The sequence below is a fragment of the Limulus polyphemus genome, unplaced genomic scaffold (assembly GCF_000517525.1).
Source record: "Limulus polyphemus unplaced genomic scaffold, Limulus_polyphemus-2.1.2 Scaffold88, whole genome shotgun sequence".
In the NCBI taxonomy this organism is placed as follows: Eukaryota; Metazoa; Arthropoda; class Merostomata; order Xiphosura; family Limulidae; genus Limulus; species Limulus polyphemus.
In genome coordinates this window covers 639,635-662,008 of record NW_013665698.1, presented here as the reverse complement: position 1 = coordinate 662,008, position 22,374 = coordinate 639,635, and the positions used below count along the sequence as shown (strand labels likewise).

The following is a 22,374-nucleotide window of genomic DNA, read 5'->3' as shown; positions in this document are numbered from 1 at the left end:
TGTTTCTTATTTGATATGTCCACACAACGTAAACTATTCTTTCCACTAAAATACGCAAATTAGATTACATATTAGTTTTTATTGACTTCATTTTTTTTTTTTTTGCCAAAAATTGTTCTTCCTCGGAAAAGTCTTTCCAGGGTTTATGCATTGCTGTCGTTTAAGTTTAACGTATTTTTCTTGAAAAGATTCTCAGTGTAAGATTTAACTGACTGAATACAGATGTTTAACCTAGTATTTAAAATTTGTTTTAGAATTTTTGAGATTAGCTACACAATGCCTACCTGCACATGCTGATCATAATTTCGAACTGATAATCCAGAGGAAAGGCAGCTAGCTAGTCAATAGCATCCATCGCCAACTCTTGGGTTGCTTTTATCTGATGGAATAGCTGGTTTTCCCCTTCGAACTGATAATCTATTATAGAGGGAAGGCAGTAGTCAATAGCGTCTATCGCCAACTCTTGGGTTGCTTTTATCTGATGGAATAGTGGGATTTCCTCGTCAATCTTATAACACACCCACAGCCTCAAAATGCAGAGCGCATTTTTGCAGCAACGGGACGCGAATCACGAACCCTCATATTCACAGAAGCTACTGTTATTTAAACAAATTATTTAGACTAAGGTTTATCAAGATAAATTAAGTTCTAGGAACACACAAGTTACATGAAAAACAAGATAAAACTAATAACCAAAGGGAGAAAAAAAAACACTTCAGAGGAATTATTTTATACTTTCATGGAAAGCGATAACAAGGTTACTAAATTATTTTATAAGTGACGGAGTCACCTGAATTTGTTAGCGTTGCTTGTTTCAAATATTGTGTAAAAGTCCATTTTGAAACTACGAAATGTTATGATTTCGCCCTGTGAACAAAGAAATTTGGAAGCTTGTACTTCTTTCTATAAACAGTACTTTGTTCTGTTGTAAATTGTATGCCCTCAAACATACGGTATTGTTTAGATTAATGATGTAGGCTAGAACACAGTGGCATTTTTATGTTAAACTTTAAAGGAAAGGTTATTTAGTATAGTCAGAATTTTCTGTTTTTCTTAGCCTATAAAATATTATCGTGCAATATCATAGAAAAAAAAAAGAAGCTGCCAAAAGCACGATATTAAAGTCAATGTTTTTATGTGTTTTTTAAAGCAAAACCACATTGCGCTATCTGCTGTGTCCACTGCGGAAATCGAACCCCGGATCTTACCATTGTAAGTCTGTAGACTTACCGCTGTCCCACCGAGGGACAAGGTCAATCTTAAAGAGTTGTAAAAGGTTGAATCTAATAGACATTAACATATTATTCACTTCAATGGTTACACAAAACTTTCGATGGCTTCGTATGTTTGTTGTTAGGCAACAAAGATACACAACTGGCTATCGGTGTCGTGCCCACCACGTGTATCGAAGCCCGGTTTTTAGTGTTATAAGCCTTCAGACTTACCGCTGAGCCACTTGGGGCCCACGGTTTTGTCTTGTTCTCCTTACTCTCATCCCCTTGTTTGTGATGTTTAATAAGCCATACATTTTACATACTCTCATGAACCGAAAGTATTGGTCACGTTTCTCTGGAAATGACTAAAACTACTCATTCACTTTAGGCTTCCATTACCCGCGAAAACACTCTTAATGATAACCTATTGCTTTGTTAGCTGATTTTAACAAAGGGTTGCAGGGCATCGCTATGATATATATTTTGTGAGTTGTTATAGGTTTACAGGATAGTATTGTGATATGTATTGTATCTTGGCTGCTCACTTACTTTATGCTTGTAGCTCATCAAGGTTTGAGCCTCTGTGTTTTTGGATGCGTAATTCTGTGCATTATTGTTTTGCTGCTTAAACAAAGGGCCAGAAAACATTTCCACGGGTAAGTGTTTTTGGAGAAGGTTTTAGAGCAGATGTTCTTCAACGAGCTTTACAATAATGCAGCTAACTCATTTAGAAAACAATAAATAAAACTTTATGCATAAAAACAAAAATATCGCAGGTCGAACCTCGATATTCTGACCACCAGCCAAGAACGCTAACCTCTCGGCTTACGCCTGATCCATTAGTTAATAAGTTAGTTATTTAGCAACTAATCCTGAATTTTCGAAAAATATCAGTAATTGGGAGTAGTGCTTAGGTAGTATTTATATAACTTTTTCATGAATATCAGAGTAAAGAAAAGGCAAGAATACTTCACGAGTGCGAGTGTTTCTGCTTCTATAAAAATGGTGTTTCTTCTGGCTTTACGTCGTTGGACAATTTCTCTATATAGAACATACTTCCTCAGAATAATTGTGACTTATCCTTTGGTGGTTAGTTAGCTGTGGCAGTATTGTATTGTCAAATAACCAGAAATTCGCCTTGTACCATGTATAAAGGTATTAAGCATGTCGCCCCTGATGCCAAGGCAATACACTTCACACCATTCTTATAAAGTGTGACTAACCATTGTAACATTCGTGATTTTCCCTAAGTAAGATTTCTTTCTATGATAAAAACTGAAAGTCAGTTTTTCTAAATAGTCTTCTGCACTTATTTTTGGTGACGTTATTTTGGCTTTAATGATAAAATTCAAACTTAAATTTAAATCGTATTCCATCACAATTTAACTGATGTGTGAAACTTTTATAATATTATGAAACAATACTAATACAATAATTAACACTATTGAGCGAAACGTGTCATCGGCAGTGGATATGACAGACATAATGTGGTTTAAATACTATTATTAAGGACTGAATAAGAAAATTTAGTGTTAAAAAATATAGTAGGACTGATATTAATGTCCTATGACAAGTATTTCTCATTATAATCATACTTCGCCAACATAGAAAAGGCTTCACACCATAACTAGTTAAACCTAAGAAAGTATTATATTTTATCACTGTTGAAACACCTCACGAAGCTGAAAGTTATCTGTTATAGTTATAGCACATTTTTCTCAGAGTTTAATCACAATAGCTGTAGCTATGCAATACATTAATTAAACATCCTTAGATGTTCATCCGAATGTTTTACTTTTTGGAGTTGAAATGCTCTTACTTCCATCTGTATAAGAAGAGGTAAAGTTTTACTAAAGTCTAAGCCAAATCGATATATATCAGTTAAAAGTTGCGTTAATCTAGACACTAAGATCCTGTTTTCAGATTTTATTGTTAAAATTAATTTGCATTTTCTTTTGATCGTAGCATTTTGCTGTTGTAATATAAAATGTTTACTAAGTAGTTACAATCAGAATTAGCTATAAAATTATGGCAGAATTATTTTTAATGAAGTCCAATTGCCGTTTCTGTAGCTTCAAAACACGTAGAAAGATATATTAAAAAAAAACAGTGCAAACGGGAGCCACAGTTAGCCTACCTTGTTCATTAGATACTCCTGGCGGTTCAATTCAGTGGTTACAAAATGGCCAGCCTGTAGTTTTAGAACTCTTCAGTTGTAAATTCTAGAACGTATCACGTGACGGGATTGCAGCGCTAACTATCCAAGAAGTATTTAGTTCGGATGAGGGAGTGTGGGAGTGTAATATACTCGCAGAAGATGGATCAGTTGGCAATAGAGCTGAAATATTGGAACTTGCTGTAATACGTATGCTATATATTTTTTTAAATTTCGTTAGCTTTGAAGACCAGGAATCCAATTAATTAAAAACATACACAAAAGCAAGTTGAACTACGTTTATTAGATATTAGATATAATGATATATGATTTGAAGTACATTTATTACATAGTAGATATAATTATATGTGAGTTAAAGTACATTTATTAGATAGTAGATATAATTATATGTGAGTTGAAGTACAATTATTAGATAGTAGGTATAATTATATGTGAGTTGAAGTACATTTATTAGATACTAGATATAATTATATGTGAGTTGAAGTACAATTATTAGATAAGGGGTTATGATAACACGTGAGCTGAAGTACAGTTAATAGATAAGGGGTTGTGATAATATGTGAGTTGAAATACAGTTAATAGATAAGGGGCTGTGATAACATGTGAGTTGAAGTACAGTTATTAGATAAGGGGTTGTGATAATATGTGAGCTGAAGTACAATTATTAGATAAGGGATTGTGATAACACGTGAGTTGGCGTACAATTATTAGATAAGTGTTGTAATAACACGTGAGTTGAAGTACAATTATTAGATGAAGGGGCTGTGATAACACGTGAGTTGAAGTACAGTTATTAGATAAGGGGTTATGATAACCCGTGAGCTGAAGTACAATTATTAGATAAGGGATTGTGATACTATGTGAGTTGAAATACAGTTAATAGATAATGGGCTGTGATAACATGTGAGTTGAAGTACAATTATTAGATAAAGGGTTATGACAGCACGTGAGTTGACGTACAATTATTAGATAAGGGGTTATGACAGCACGTGAGTTGACGTACAATTATTAGATAATGGGCTGTGATAACACATGAGTTGAAGTATAGTTATTAGATAAGGGGCTGTGATAACACGTGAGTTGAAGTACAGTTATTTGATAAGGAGCTGTGATAACACGTGACTTGTGTCCATCACTTTATCATCGAAACCTAAAGGGCTATATTTTAACATACAATATGTATTAAAGATAAAGTACATAGCTATGTTTTACCTTACAATATCTGTGTTTTTACAACGTTATATTTGGATTACAGTATGTACTGAAGGTAAAGTACAAAGCTATGTTTTATCTTAAAAATATCTATGTGCCCTATGCAATGTTATATTTCATATTATAATGTATGTGTGCTTTGCACAACGTTATATTTTATCTTAGAATATGCGCTAAAGATAAAGTACAAAGATGTTGTATTTTACGATGTCAGTGTGTTTTATAAATACTATATTTTATCTTAAAATATGTACTGAAGATACAGTATAAAGCTATATAGTATCTTACAACATCTGTTTTGCATATTCTAGGTCCGCCAGAAGAACCTTATTTAGATTATGAAAACAAAAGACTTCCCCAAGGTGCAATAATTACATTAAAAGAGTGGCAGGTGCTGATCCTCAAGTGCGTGACTGAAAACTCATCTCCTATACGGCGAATACAGTGGTTCTTGGAAACGACGAATGTCTCGTCGCATGGAAAGCTTTTCACAGAATTTCTACCAGGAAATGAAACATACCTAAGTTGGAGTTTGCTGTCTCTTAATATTACAAGAACGTTTGATAGAAAGGAACTGGTCTGTTTTGTCTCCCACGAATCGTGGGCTCAACCAGCTACAGCTGGTGTTTCACTTAACGTACTGTGTAAGTACATTTTTAATAAAAACTTCGTATAAACATTACCCACGACCATTTCTTTTCCAGTTTGACGTTTACCATGAACAATAAAATTAACTGATGACTAACATATAGAATATAATAAATACCCAGCCACTAGGTGACAGATTTATGTAACTGTGAAAATTAATATGAAATGTTATTGTTTTCGACTAATGATCCTTTGATTAATATCCTTAGAAAATGTTGCGAACATATATTTTTATTAGTAACTGTAAGTATTAAAATAAACATTTGGGTTGTTGCTTAATTATTATGTGCATAATTACACATCAAAATATTGTGTATGATCACACTTTTAATTGCTTACATTAAGCTAAAGTAAAATAATAAAGTTATATTTACGAAATAATGACATAATATTTAAATCAGATTATGCTTTTATTTACGTTCTTTTCTAAAATCTACGACAAGACACATAGTTCATTAAAGCTAAAGTCGTCACCAGGGAACGCTGCTTGTTATTAATCAATTACAAGTGTTTGTTTATTTGAAGTTAAGCACAAAGCTACACATAGGGCTATCTGTGCTCTGCTCAAAAAATTGAATAAAGAATAAATCGACATATTATCTACAAAATCTTAAGTAACAGAAATTTAACTCCAAAATCAAATGAAACTTAGAAACACAGCTGCTATGAATTCAACAAACTATGTAATGACGCTGTATCTATACAAGGTTATTCTCAGGTATTAGAGTCGTTCACTTGTAATTGGCCTCCCAGTGGCACAGCGGCATGTCTGCGGACTTACAACGCTAGAAACCGGGTGTCGATACCCGTGGCAGACGGCCCCACCTTTTCAATAAGCAGAATACCAGGCTTTGGGATTCCTGTAATTGAGGGTATGTTTGTGTCTCTAAGGTGTGACGTCGACGCTAATCCACCCAGCGACCCCTTGTGGTTGAAAGACGAAAGTCCTCAGGTGTCAACAGAAGGATATCTTAATTTTACTTTCATTACCAGAGAGCATGCTGGTTGGTACAAGTGTACCACAGAACATCTATTTGGTTATTTCGGTTCGTTCGGCTACTTTCTCAACGTGCGGTGTGAGTCAAAACTTTTATATTTGTCGGTCTGGTTTTAGGGTAGTAGTGGATTTATGTGTTGACTCAACATAAAATGTCGTGTAAAATAAACTGAATAACAATGAAAAAAATACACATGTATTTTATATGTAGATTTTTCTTCACTGTTTTGCTTTATTTATCGACCCCTCGCGGTTCTATTAAACGTCGTAAAACATTATCTTTATATGTATAAATCTATATATATCTATATACACAGACACACATTTTACGGTGCTGTATCAAACAGTACCGAAAAACACTTGAGTTAGTAAATGTTTATGATTCAGTAAAATATTTCTCCAAATGCAGATAAATTCGTTCAACGAATGAGACTTTTTACACGTTTTATCATTATCAGTTGAGCTACTAGGTGTGTGGTGGGGGGGGGGGAGAAGAAAGTGATACTTGCCCATATAAATGTGTACCAACATCTTTTTCTATATGTAGAAACAGTAGCATATAAGTCAAAAAAATATTTCATCCATTTCGAAAATTTAATATCTGCCTGTTGTTTTTATTCCAAAACCCTCGTTTATGTCACTCACTAGGATAAAAAAAAAAAACAGATTGTTCAATTCAATTTGAACTCCTAAAGCATCCTTGTAATAAAATAAAGAAAACAAAGCTTGGTAAGATTGTTTAAGGTATTATAATGTAAGAACAGACGCGGTTTATGAGATTTTTGGGTGTGAACTTTCCACTTTAAATTAGGTTAGAATCAAATGACTGTTTCGGTGGTATTTATACGAAGTGTAATACTACGTAGTGAAATCATTGGTATTTATATGATGTGTAATATTGCAAAGTGGAATTAGTAGGTTTTGCATGATGAATAATGATACGTGTTCGAATAGGTGGTAGTTAAATTACTATGTAACTGAAATCAACTGAAATTAGTTGTATTTATATGAAGTGTGATAGTACTTAGTGTGATCAGTAGTATTTATATGATGTATAATATTATGTAATGGAATCAATGGTATTTATATGATGTATAATATTATGTAATGGAATCAATGGTATTTATACGAAGTGTAATACTACATAAAGGAAATTAGTGGAATGTACAAGAAGTGGTATTTAAAAATGAAATGTAATACTATGTAGTGGAACTCAGCGGAATTTACAAGAAGTATAACATTACAGTGGGAAACAGCTGAATTTACATGAAGTGTAATATTATATAGTGAGAAAGATTGCGTATCCATTTCAATCTTGTTATTTTACTGTTACGAACAGTTAGTGCAGACTTTTTATTGATGGACAAAGTATTTCAGCATTTAAATTTTTGCTAGGTTCATGCCGGTATGATATGCTTAAATCTTTATTAGGCTCATACTGATAAAATCCAAGCTTAATTAGCTCATATTAGTACGATTTAATTGAGACTTTACTAGCCTCATACTCATATGATATACTTTAAACTTTAAGTAGCTCACACTAATGTGATAGAATTTAAGCTTATCTAAAGGTTAATGGTGATATGATGTAGTTTAAACTTTACTAGGTTCATACTGATATAATATTAGTTAGGTGTTATTATAGTCTTATGCTGATACGATACAGTCGAAGCTTTTCAGAGCTCAACACATACAACTGTTTGAAGTTTGGTTTTTTTCGCATACCTTGAAATACTGAATTTCGTCAAATCAGCTATGGATTTCTAAGAAGCTGGAGGGAAAATAAAGAAGAATATACGGCAGTATGTGGACTACTCTATAGTTTCTGTATCCAGTGTCGACGAGGCCTTTATCTTAGTTGTTTTATGAAGAAGTTTCATTGAACCTTAAACCTAAACACTGATATCTTCATATTTATAGCTATACTTTGAAACAAATGTAAATTTTGATTTCTACAGAATTAATATTTTGTTACATCAAGTGATAAGAAAGCGAGATCAAATCATTATCACAGTAATATGTTCAAACGTTAACTTGATCACATTATTAAAGTGATCCATTATTGAAATACCTGTTCGTTTGTTGTTAAGCAAAGGCTACACAATGGGCTAGCTGTGCTTGCCCATCACAGGTATCGAAACCCGGTTTTAGTGTTATTGGTCTGCACACTTACTGCTGAGCCAACTTACAGATATATAGTCTAGCTACCAAAATTAAAAGATCAAGCGTTTGTACATTTTATGTCTTATTTTTATACTTTAGGTGTCGCTTGTTTGTATTTAATTGCAAATTTACACAGTGGGCTTTTCGTTCTGCACATGCCGCGGGTGTTGGACTCCGAGTTTCAGCGTTATTAGCTCTCAAGCTTCCCGCTGAGCCTTCGGGGAGGGCCAGGAGAATACACACTTTAGAAATCACGGCTATTTTATATGATGCTTTCCTTTATCGCAGCTGCGCTAGACGTTAATGTTGTATGGAATTTTGCTACGCCTACTTGTGACATTAAAGTATAGAAAAAAATCAAAAGTTAATGGCCTATTTGTATTTTTCTAAGGCTTCTGTCTTATATTTTCCTCCCACAACAAAAACGAGCTTGTAATTAGTATAACATAAAAATACTTAATATATTTATCCAAAAGTTTGAAGTTTCATTTACTCATTAAAAGTAGACAAAGCAGGGAAGATTTTAGTTTAATCAGACATAAATTCATAAAATTTGGCCTGTATTCTAAGAATGCTTAAAATATTATTTTTGAAGCAGAACATACGCGATTTGCCAACTTAATCCATAATAAACTATCCATAATCCTCACATACACGTGTACACACACACACGCATATATATATATATGGTAAAAAGAAACATTTATAAAAATTAATTTAACACTAGTAGATATAGCTTTAATTATAAATAAAAATGTATAAAAGATCAATTTAATATCGTTAGATGGTTTGTTTGTTTTAATTATGCACAAAGCTACACAAGGGCTATCTGTGCTCTGCCCACCACGGGTATCGAAACCCGGTTTCTAGCATTGTAAGTCTGCAGACATACCGCTGTGCCACTGGGGGGCCGTTAGATGGAATTTTACAGTCCGTGATCGCACAATCACATTTACTGTATTTGTTTTTAATTAAAGTAAAACTGTTTGAAGTTTGAAATATATTTATCCTGGGTTTACATTATTTACTGATTAGAAAAAGTATTTCTTATTTTGGAGCAAAAAAAAAAAAAGAAAGTTATCAAATGTAAAGTATAAAATGTTTAGAGGTTACCACGTGACATTTATAATATAATTAATCAATAATCAATTATAATAGTCTGTTCTGGAATGTGGTCTTTGGTTGAACAAACTGAAAAATTATTTATACTTTTGAGAAAAATTATAAAAATAAGTTAAAAAATATTTAATTTTGTATTTCAATTTAATGAAATATTAAATCGATTTCATGATTTTTATTTCTACTGATAATTTTAATTTTTCATTTAATCCAAACAGTATATTAAATCATCTATATTAATTAACGAGTTAATTTTCAGTTATGATCCATATCGTTAGCTTGCTTTGACCTGAAGTTAAGAATAATAATATAAATAAAAAACTATTTGTGTGACCAAATAAAATATTATTTTTACTTCAATATTTCATATCATAACAAATTCTCATTACATTTGCCATGCGCTTTATTTAAAAAAAAAGACCCACAATCATAATTGCAAGTAATTAACTACAAATTATACCCCGTAGTTTCATAATATTTTAAGCAACTAAGTTTTCAATTAAATAGTTTTATTACTAATTCTACAAAATTTCCGCTAAATACTTATATGTTTACAGATGGTGCTGAAATTGTAGAAGAACCACCGAAGGAAGTGGAAGCAGAAACAGGAAGTTCTGTAGACTTGGAGTGCCAAGCTGATGGAAAACCTATTCCTTCTTACTGCTGGGCTAGGGTTCGGGACGCTGACCGAATCGAGGGTATTGGTACAGGAAAAAAACTTCACTTGGATCACGTCCACTATGAAGACGCAGGACGGTACAAGTGCATAGCATCCAATAGTATCGGATACAAATATGTATCAGCACAGACAAGAGACGTCAAAATTGATGTTAAGGGTTAGCAGTATTGATTCTTTATTCCATTAATGTTGGGGATTCAACTAAAAACGGGTACTTCACGTTACACAGAACTCGGAAATTTAAATTACAAAAATTATGTTTTTATTTGTTACGTCAAATGATTTTACCAATGATGAATGTGATCTAAATTCAAAATAACGAAAACAAAGGCCTGAAATAACGTTTAAAAAAAATGTGTACTTTTGTTCTATAAGTATCTAGATATATACTTTTTGCCCACAAACTTGAACAAAAAAGTGGTATTGATTTTTTTTTTTGAAGAGAGCCAATCAATATTTGTAACTTCAATTTTCACACACATATTTCATTACAACAAAAACGGTCCTTCGTTCTTATGATGCAGTTAAGTGCCAAACTGTATTCGGTTTATTTTACTTCTACGCCAGAAACAACAAGATCTAGTTGCTAGAGTTCCCGTTCTTTGATTCCTAGTATACATGGTTCGCGACTCGTTGTAGCTCGCTTCGCACTTTGAGACCATGGGTGCTTTATGAGAATGACGGCGAAATTCCATTATTCGACCAGAGGGAAGTAGCCCAAGAGTTTGTGGTGGTTGCTTTTGGCTAGCTGCCTTCTCTTTTGTCTGTCAGTTCCAAATTAGGGAAGGTTATATACAAATAATCCTTGTGAAGCTTTGCTCGAAATTCTTGTAAAACACGAACACAAACATTAAAAAAAATTTTTCATTAATATTAAGAACACAAACTTCTACTCATCTAATATAAGAATAAAGAAGGTTTCATAGATTTCAATAATAATATCACAAGATTCGTTACGTAGACAGATATTAAAGTAAGCATGTTCGAATGTTATTCTTGAAAATAAGCAATGAAATATATTAACACTTGTGCAAGTAGAAATACAATGGTCAGCCATCTAAGTGTTTCATACATCACACGTCTGTCGTATAAGGTGCATGCACCATTTTAACAAACGTCTTTTGTATATTCACATACATATGTATGTATACTATATTACTGAAAGTAACGGGATACTATAAGAAGTGTCATTTTTTCCCATTTTAACTGGGAATGGGCCCAAATTTGACGCAAATAACAGCCTGGACTCTGTTACTAACACTGTCATCAACCGCTGCTACACATTTGGTGGAAGAGACCGACCGCCACTCCTCTTCCAAAGCATCTCCTAGTTTAGTGAGGTTTTAGTATTTTTTGTTCCCTCAAATAATTTTCTACACTGTCTTAAAGCGATTCATTGGAGTTCGGATCGGGAATTTGGGCTGGCTTATGAAGATTTTGGAAGTTATTAATCATAAGTTACTGTTGGGCATAATGTGTCATATGGCGTGAAATGTTATGATACTGAAAAAAAAAAGGTATAGTGATTTACTTATGCAACGTTAACTAGGCATGTCGCAAAAAAGTATTCATGATTATTTTAATTAAATATAAGTAGAGAACCAAATCCAGACCCACTGAAACAGGCCCATTCTATGATCCTACCACAATACTCTTCATTGTTGGGATGACACAATCGTATCCAAAAACAATATCTCGGTTACAGCGAAATCTACACCTTGTCATCTGAAGCTCATTGTCTACAGTTTATGTGCTAGTTTGTAGTTCTGTAGTCTTGTTAAAGTCGTGGATTTTGTAGTATTTTCAGGATAAACTGATCTCCGTAAAGACTGTTAGGTTTAATAGCCCTATAATAGGAGAATCAGCAGCATAAATTAAAAAGTAAATTTAAATTTAGCTATTAAATTAGTTCAAGTTAATTAAGTATAAACAGAATGGACACGACGTGTGATACAAAACGAGAGAAAAGCTTTAATATATTTAATAGTGTGTGTATACTTGTGTTAGGACACTGGATGGTTGCCTCATATGGATTCGTGAATTGGTTAACCAGCTGTTTCCTCGAGATGTTTTACTGACAATCAACTCCTTCGAAATCATGTGCAGACTGTTTAAATCTAACATTTCTTATTTAACAGGAAACTTTAGATTTACCCATAGCAAATAGCACTAACACGTAACTGGTAATTCTCATTCAACATGGGGACCACGTATTATGCAAAAACTGCATAGACTCAGAATAAACAAAAATGTTTGAGAAAAATCTACATTAAAATAAGAAGGTAGAATACGAATGGTATGCCCACATACCACACTTTTTTTCCTTTTCTATTTCAGGCTTGGCCTGAATCGGACACTTAAAATTAACTTTGAAATCAATCAATTTTTGAGTCACGACATGGCTAAGAAGCACGCCAACTTTCTCTCTCCCATGTATATGGTTATATGTAGCTCAGATAACACAACCGTTAAACAATTAACAAATAAAAAAATTAGGAGCTATATTTTACAATGTACTACATAATACAGTAATAAAAAAGAAAACCATTGGAAATACATGAACATAAAAATGAAACATTTTAACCAACAAAACATAATACAAACTTTTTAAACCTATTAAATGATATACATATATATATTTATATAAACACACAAAAAAGAAACCCTTTAACAATGAAAAATATTCAATGCAAAAATAATTCATTTAATGTAGATTACAAGTGCACATGCACATATATAAAATGTCCTTAACACATTATGCACAAAAATAAATCAAAATGAAAAATAGTTAATATAGATAATAATATAAACATACCAAATCCTTCGACAACATTACACAATCCAATCAAAATTTAATATAACAAACAATACATAATCATAATACCAGTGTGGAATATAGGTCCTTTATACAAAAATAAGTAGTAAAACATTACAATACAAACTTTTAAGCTAAGATATAATTAGGAAGTTACAGAGACTTAAAACTAAAAATACTTTTTAATACTGATGCAAAAAACCACAACATACAGTGAAACAACACAAAATTAAACCCTTTAACACCAATATCTAAAAACAAAACATAATCAAAATAACATTGTCCATATATATACAACAGAATGTTCCATTAAAACATCTTTATATACAACATGAAGGAAAAATTAAATACAAATAAATTACAAGACATATTAACACAAGTTACATCAAAACTGGTGCCACAATTTCCTGATGACAGAGCTCCTGAGTGGGCACTTGTAATGCCTTTCTAACTGCAGTCGACCTGAGGCTTGATGTCTAGCATCTGCTTGACTTGATGATTTCTGAGGAGGTTGATCATTAGCTGATCTGCTATGGCTGACTTCTTCACCAAATTTGGCATCTCCTCATAATTGTCTTCTATTCATATGCTTGACTTGATGATTTCTGAGGAGGCTGATCATTAGCTGATCTGCTATGGCTGACTTCTTCACCAAATTTAGCATCTCCTCATAATTGTCTTCTATTGTACTGTTGGTTAAACACGTACTAGAAAATGCTTTGGGAAACTATTTGATAAAAAGAATGAAAAAGTACTGGCTAGTTGAAGAACAAGATAGTCAGAGACAACCAGCCACTTTACTTACTGTACCTATAAGCATGTCAGTATACACCTAGGTAGCAATTTGGTCATAATTACAAAACACTATCAGGACTTCACTCCAACTTGGACATATAACTGTCTGAGCAATTTTTTTTTGCTTTCTGGACAAGAAATAGTCCATTTCATGTGTGGCTTTTATAACTACGTTACTTGGTACCATTCATTTGTTGCAAACCACAAGATACCACTTGATACAGAAGTACTGTAATTCCCTGTGCTAAATATACTAATGCAGTTCAATGTTCCTGGGCTCGATCTGACCAACACTAGATAACTATCCCATAAAACGTCAGTTCACTTGTTGCACAGGTGAAACTGGCAAATAAGTTCCACAGTATGTCTATTCCTAAGATACTAGTGCTAGATCCGAGGTCGTAGATGATTACATCATTTTGTTATTAACATTTCCTAGTTACAATCAGAAATCTACCTCTCCACTTACACCCATTCTATCACCATTTACCATAATGAAGCTGGTGTTCATTGGCATGAATTTTGATAAAAGCGTTAGCACAAAAGATCACATATAAAGTGTAATAAACTTAAAATAAGACTCAAAACTCGAGCGTTTTAGTCAACTATTCGAAAGCGCTCGAGTTTTGGGTATTATTTTAAGTCCATTGGCATGAATGATGGTCTCACTTGGAAGGCTTGATATATCACAAGATATACCAATGTTTGGCTATTCCTATGTCAAACAGGAAGTTGATCTGTCGCTCTCGTACTCTCACAGGTATGTAACAAACCCCATCTAATCCTAAGAGAGCTGGGCTGACATCCAAATTCATTGGTGAAAACTGTCTGTTGTACTCCTCCAAGGCGATGGTAAGGCCTTACTTGAGCTCTATTAGTTTCCTGGAGCTGTAGAGGCAGTATCTACTACTTGCTGTAGTTTTTCCTGTACCTGTTGAGCCATCAGCTAAAACCAGTAGCCTTGCCTACTTTGTTGCTCGACAAAGTAACGACACTATTGTTTTTTCGGTACCTGTTGAGCCATCAGTTTGAACCAGTAGCCTTGTTGCCTTTACTACTTAGCAAAATATGGACAGTTCATTTTCATGTGCCCCAATAACTCACAAGTAAAACAGATACTTCCCTCCTTCCATCCCAGAAGACGTCCAGGTGGAGGCATCATTGGCACATACTATGGCATGTAAGCCATGGTTGGATTGAGATAACCCTGCCCATTCACTGGAAACCAGTGTAATTACATCACATCATTGAGAGGTGTGAATAGTTGGATAACCAACGGCATGGTTCGATTGTGTAGACTCTGAATAAACGAAAAAATGAAAAATTCTAATTAAAATATTATGGTAGAGAACGCCTGATACGCCTACATACTAAACTTTAATGTTAGGTGTGTGGCTTTGCTTCAAAGTTTGTGCAGAAAGAGAACAGATTAACTTGGGGCTGCCAGTTTGATATTCTATATTAGCAAGATCAATGTTGTTTTTCACTGCTTCATCACCTTAGTCACAGTGAATCAAATATTTTGGACACTCATACCACAAATGCTGCATTAAATGCTCATGTAGTTTCATGTTATTTCCCTCCTGGACTCCTACTTGTTCTCAGCTTATACTACTGCTATCTTTCATAATTTTTGCACAGCAGTGCGCCATAGATTCTATGTGCAAACTTATTGGGTGATAGGTCCATAACTGGCTAAGGATATGCTGTCCCAGTATTTTGGTGTGCACATGGTGTATGTATATGCATGTACATTAAAATATGACAACATAATTATGTTCGTTTTATTATCTAAAGAAAGTAAAAACGTAATACAACACTACATGAGCATCTTCAACTAAATATTAATTTAAATTGAACATCCCATTAACAATTACAATTGTTTCGATAAAGTATATTTTAAGGTTTAGAATACAGTGGAATAAGACCATAGTTTGAAGAAAAACAACAAAATCTAATGTGATTAGACTCAGAATTGTATTTATTGTGCACAAGCCATATGAAAAACCGTGCTTTGTTGGTCCACTAAGAGCCTAATAGTAACGAAAAAATTATTTCGCTGAAAACACGCTCTGTATCAGTGTCAGTCGTTGGGCGACTTTGGAGAGTTAGGTTCTCAGCGGGCCTCTTTCTCCCTTCACTGAAAAGCATATGAGCAGAGGCTCATTTTTAATTTGGCATCAATAAATAATTGAATGTTCTCATTCTCAAGAAACACTTTCGCCATCTATACGTTGTTCTTACATCTTTTACTTAAGGTCTGTTTAAATATTAAATAAAAAAGTTAAGCATTTTTAAAGCAGATGCACACGTCCATTTCTGTTTAGTATATTCGATAACGTAACTTCTATCTCATATATCTCTCATGTTATATGATTAACTAACAAACTATTACGTATCTGCTCGTTTGTTAATTTCCGGTATAAATTCTTTCCGAGGAATTTCAGCGATACAAGTCCTTTCTTAATTAAAACTAGTTTATTCTTTCTCGATACAACTTTGTAATATACAGAATTTCCACAGTCACTTTAAACTTAACAACCTTTATAACACTTACGTGCCTATTGTTTGCTTGACTCAATTATCTCTATCTTCAATCTTTTTGCATATCTATCTCTTACTGGCTTTATTTGCCGGTCTTATATACTAAAAAAGAAGGCGCCTGACAAACACTCAAACCTTCGCGGAGTTCCTTGATAAGTCATGATTCTTCTAGAAACTCCAGCGCGCATGCTTCCAGCGTCGCGTGACTTCCGCTGTCGTAACAAAACTTATAACTTTTGCGGCTTGATGGTTGTGCACGTAAGTCAAATCCAATTCAGAAACATGTTATTGTAGCAAAAAATATATAGATTGTAAATACAGTCATATATGTAATATGCAGATCAGTTACGGGTATAACATATGCAACACGTCACATTTTAATCTGATAGATCATGTGTATATAATTATCTAACTAGTTTGTCTGTTTTGTTGAGATAAAATCATGTGTGAACTTATAAGTTATTTTGCATGACGACTCAGTCAGTTGAGCCTCTAGTCCTGAATAAGTATATTTAATAAACCAATTCTCTTAATCGATTTTATAATATCGTATAAACTTTCTAAAATACAGTTTTTCTCTTTAACTTCTTTGACACTCATATACTTGTGACACATTTCCAAAAACACCACCTTCACTATAATTTAAAGGTAAAGTTTGTAATCTGGTTAGTTTTCTCACTAATGTGGGGAAGTTGCATTATTTCAACGTTTACGTTATTCACTTTGCATTATTAATTCCATTATATATTATACTTTCTTCATTAATTAACTAATTAAGCTAATATAATATAATTTTTTTCAGTGCTTCTCCTATTCATCATTTTGAGAATTTTATTGTATAAATTATGCCTTCCGTAGTCTTGACTTTAAAGAGTGTATTTAATTGCTTCAACTGAGACATCTGGGAATTATATTTTATTTGCCACCTAGGCAATAACATGTGTCTTCCTCTCTGTGACAGTTAGCAGTGAATGGGGTTGATATTGTATGCTTTTAATGACTTCAGTGAAGCACTTACGTGTTTTAGTGTGCAGATGATTGCTAATTACATTTCAATAACAGGACAATAACGACTTTCAATATACCGCAACCGCAATGCAAAACGTTAGAACGCTGTTCTGATGGATCGTAAACCCTGCTCCCATCAATAAGTATTGTGTTGTATACAGATCATATATGTATAATAGTTTAACGAGAAATTGTCTTTAACTGCCGAGACAATTTACCCACTCTGATCTGGGAGACGTTCATGGGAAAGTATGTGGTTTGTGTTATTATGTAAAAATACATCGGGTCTCTTTTACTATAGTTAAAAGTTAATTCTTTCCCTGCCATAGGATTTCCCTGAGTGTATTATAGTCTAGGCTTAGCAATTAGCAGGCTGAGTAAACCTAACGGCTGACTTAAAGGTCGAGGCGATTTTTCATACATAGTTTTAAATATTTGACAATGTTTTACTAAAAACAGGCTCCTTCACTTTGTAGATAGTAATTTAGCATATGATGATAGAGTTTAGAAATTCATAGGCAAAGTACAACGAACAATAGTGTAATAAATGTACTGTTCAATGTAGATATATAATATAAATTTATTAAAATATATTTTATATAAATGAGATTTTATCTAACGCAAATACTGACATACAGGATACAATAGCAATTTTCAGATGTATATCGATCGCGGAAAACTAATGTTTTGTCTAGTTTTCTTATTAATGGTAAAAAAACTATTTGATAAATGTTGAAAGCTGCGTTTTGCTTGGATTTCTTTTATGCATTTTCTAAGCGAGTTGAACTTCTAGGTTTTAGACTTATCTTCTTTGGTATATTGTCACGAACTAGTCATATTTTCTGTCTTATTAAGGTCATCACCGAAGTTGATAGCTTTGAACAAAAGTCCATCAAAGCACATTTATATATTTCTTACAGGAAAGCCAGAAGTAACACCTCTCAACAGAACTTTACTAGCCATCGCTGGAAAGTCAGCTCTGATTTTCGTACGCTACTGTAGTAACCCCCGTCCTTACCGTTCTCACTGGATAGTGCGTCATCTAGTGATTAGTCCAGGGGAAATACGCTTTGGGTACACTGCTTACAATGTAACAGTAAGTGTCAACCTCTGAACTAAGAAATCACTATTACTTTTCAGTTTCTTGAAAGAAAAGAGAATGTTTATAATTAGCATTTGATGTATATTTCAATTACTAAACTACAAAAACTTGAATATTGCATTATTAATGCATATTACACGAGTAAAAACTTTTAAGTTGGTTAATAAATTAGATTTTGCCAGAACAGTTTTATGACTTCGGGTGTGAATACATACACATAAGTAATTAAATTTACGTAGAATTGACTTAGTTGAGACCACTGATACACATACTTTACTATTACAAAGTATTTAAAAGGGAAGTTTTTTACACCCACCTACACAATAAATTAAGTCAGTCTTAATTCTACTTTTTCTATGATCAAGTACAATTACAAGATAGATTTTTATGTTTACTTATTGCAAGCTAACTTGTTATTTTACGTCTTTTTTATAGCCGTTAGCAACCCCCAACTGTTTTCGAGTTGCATTAATGATTTCAAGAGTGTCTCCTGAAGATGGAGGAGAAATTTTGTTCTTCGTGAAAAACAGAAAAGGCATTGACGATGCAGTAATCTTGCTAAACATCACTCAGGCTAGCTACTCTATATCAGAATGTGAGTTAAACTTATTGAAAATCATTCAGCTAAGCCAGTTGCTCTGTATCATACTGTGACTGTGTGAGCTAAGCTTGTTGAACATCACTCTGCTAACTTCTCTATATCATACTAAGAACTGAGGTTGTTAAACATCACTAAGGCTAACTACTCTATATCAGGATGTAAGCTAAGCTTGTTAAATATCACTTAGGCTAACTACTCTTTATCAGGATGTAAGCTAAGCTTGTTAAATATCACTTAGGCAAACTACTCTTTATCAGGATGTAAGCTAAGCTTGTTGAACATCACTAAGACTAATTATCCTATTTCAGAAAATAACTGAAGCTTAGTGGGGAGGCTCTTATTTGAATAATGTTACAGTATAAAATTGAATGACACTGTTGTAAAAAAATGCACTTGCTAATATATCAGGGCTACTTATTAAAAACACATAATTCTGCATAGTTTATGTTATACACTATTATAAAAAAAATTACATGTGAAGCTATTTGTATGAATGTAAACTGTTTTTTAGATATGATTAATTTATTTATTTATTATTGCTTCCCAAAATCTATATATTTTTAACTCAAGATCTAAATAGTAGTGTTACGTCTCTGTTCGTTAGTTAATTTTCCGTAAATTTGTTCCGACGAAACTTTAGCGACACAAGTCCTATCTTAAATAAAACTGGTTTAATCTTTCTGAATATAACTTTGCGATACACTTAATTTCAACAGTCGCGCCACAACAAACGCTACAATTCCCAACGAACGTCTCACGCGCTCGACTTCAACAATACTCAGTTCAATTACACATACATTCAATTACTCATCCACTGTTCCGTCAAGTTGTGACCGTCTTATATATACAAGACTAACACACATCTAGTAATCTCCCGACAATTCACGAAGGTTCGAGAAGGACGTGGCGTGATACTAGTCACGTGACCTCGCTGACGCAACAGTAGCAATAAGACAAAATTTATCAAGTGTTTAAAATAACATTTCAAAAATAAAAATACCCAATGTTGTGTTGAAACCAGCACGATGGTATTTAGTTTAAAAATTTATTGCTTATTGTACACATATAAGTAGATATGAATATACATATACAAATTCACTATGAACCTTTTCAACATTTAAGCATTATAAAATCAAATAATTATAAATAATTCTTAACTCATTTAATTAAGAATATTGTTTTGTGTGATTAAAAATAGACTAGTTAGATTTGAAATTTTGTGAAAAAAAAATATTTTTGAAAGTTTCCATTACAGAACTTACATGAGGCCTCAAAAAGTATTTAGTATTTGAAATGTTGAACTTGCTGTGTTATTTTTAATGATTTAGATTTATTGTATCTAGCAGTGAACTTGCTTACTTACTGTTGATTATAATGTGCCTAATCAGACACAATATTGGACTATCAGGTTCCACTAATAGCTGGAGAACTCAGGATGCCATCCTCCTCTTTATAACTTTTGCAATGCTTGCTGCTTGGGGAGAATCAAAGAGCTGTTTTTTGGGGAGTTGATAAACAGAAATTGTGTTGAAAAGTCAATGAAAGAATCAAATCTGTTTGAGGTAATATTGATTTTATGTTAATTTTCGAGATGGTATTTCACTGGCATATTTTGTTTTCCTTCTGGAAAATATGTATATATGAAATAATATTGTATAGGTTACATGATGTTTCTTTTCTAACTCTTGTTCTCATACTTTTTTATAACAAATTTGTATATTTCAAAAATACCTAACTGTTTTGTGATTTAACCTCTCAATTATATACATAAAGTAGTATTATGTACATTATATGGCAATTTTTAAAACTTATTTCATAACTGGTATCCACTAATTGTTCTTATAATAATATAAGTCTCACATTATTTTTTTGAAAAAGACAAAAGTGTTCTGCAATATATACTTCTCAATTATAGTGGGTCCTAATTTTTCACGATGATCAAAATAAAACCTGTGATGTGGTCTGGTATGTACTGGTTTTTTGAAATAAGGAATTAAATTTTTTATACTATAAAACATCTTTGTTCAGTATTTATATGCTTGGATTACAGCCTCATTGGACTTAATGGTGTGTGATTTACTTTTTTTAAATTAATAAAAACTAATAATAAATAAAATAATATATATTATTAATTATTCTATGGATTATATTAAAATACACAACTTCTTTTTCTTCTACAGGTCGAGAATCCAAAAAAGCCCTCAGAGAAAAATGACCAAACTAAATTAATGGGAGGTAATAAGTCTAGTTTGCAGAAATGAAACACAAGCAATTTATCATTTAGGCCTTTCAGAACAGTGAAGAGTTGTCTTTGACACATTCATTGAAATCACGTTGTAAAAAGAAAGTTCTTAATCAGTCTTTACTAATGGAGAATATATAATGCTTGTCACCAAGTAAACTAAAAGTGAATGAAAAATAATAATATTTACTTTAAAATGTTGTGATGCTCAGTGTTAAACCTGTTTCAAAAATAGAGGGTGTTCTGTCATTATATATATATATTAAGAAGTGGGGAGAGTATACTATGAACCACAAGATTTTAAGATGAAGATTGCCACAACCTCAAACTTAAAATTTCTTGATACAAATAAGAATTTTACTTTTACTAGCAACATGTTCTGATGTATGAGTATTTTTTTCAGAAAACACAGGAATATTTAACACAGGTTTGCTCATTGACTATCCTTTCATTAAAGTATCATGTGGATATTTAAAACAAGTTACATAAAAATGATCTATTTCTGTATAACAATTATTTTTCAAGATTACACAGTGAATGTGATATTTGTCATTGATCTGTCTCAGTTTAATTCATAGATTAAATTGATTGAAAGTCTTATTCATACGTGTTCTACCATGATTTATATATGAAAGATCTATACCACTGTAGCTAAGTTTAACAAGATTTGTCTGTATATTAAGAAGAAATTTAAACAGACAAAGTTCATAGCAATGATAAAACGTAATAATTATTGGCTTTTTTATTCTCCCAACATACTATACAATAAAAATATTTAGTTCCAAACTATTAACTTATAAATTCCTCATGCTATTTCCAAGATTGATCTCTAAGTAGAAACATACCAAGAAACAGATGTTGTTGGCACTTTAATTAGACTTGCAATTAATTCAATATATATATAGGCCACATGGACACTACATAATAGCAGAATTAACCTATTACTTAGGTTGTGTTTATAAGTCCAGAATCCCCTTTTTGCATAGCAAAAAAGAAAGAAAAAGGGCAAGTATAGATACTTTGTTTCTCAGTTTTGAAGCTCTTACATAAGGAATAATT

The 22,374-nt window shown here is 32.6% G+C and overlaps 1 protein-coding gene across 1 annotated transcript in view; it reads left to right on the top strand.

Moving 5' to 3' along the window:
* The window catches only part of LOC106468408 (hemicentin-2-like), a 52,482-nt gene extending 30,601 nt beyond the window's left edge, over nt 1–21,881 (top strand). Inside the window, exons 2-8 of the mRNA XM_022397486.1 lie at nt 4,914–5,246; nt 6,066–6,326; nt 10,087–10,365; nt 18,291–18,466; nt 18,908–19,067; nt 20,482–20,635; nt 21,254–21,881. Of these exons, the coding sequence (XP_022253194.1) occupies nt 4,914–5,246; nt 6,066–6,326; nt 10,087–10,365; nt 18,291–18,466; nt 18,908–19,067; nt 20,482–20,585 (1,313 nt within the window). The 3' untranslated portion in view covers nt 20,586–20,635; nt 21,254–21,881. The remainder of the gene's footprint in view (nt 1–4,913; nt 5,247–6,065; nt 6,327–10,086; nt 10,366–18,290; nt 18,467–18,907; nt 19,068–20,481; nt 20,636–21,253) is intronic.
* The last annotated feature ends 493 nt before the right edge of the window (nt 21,882–22,374 follow it).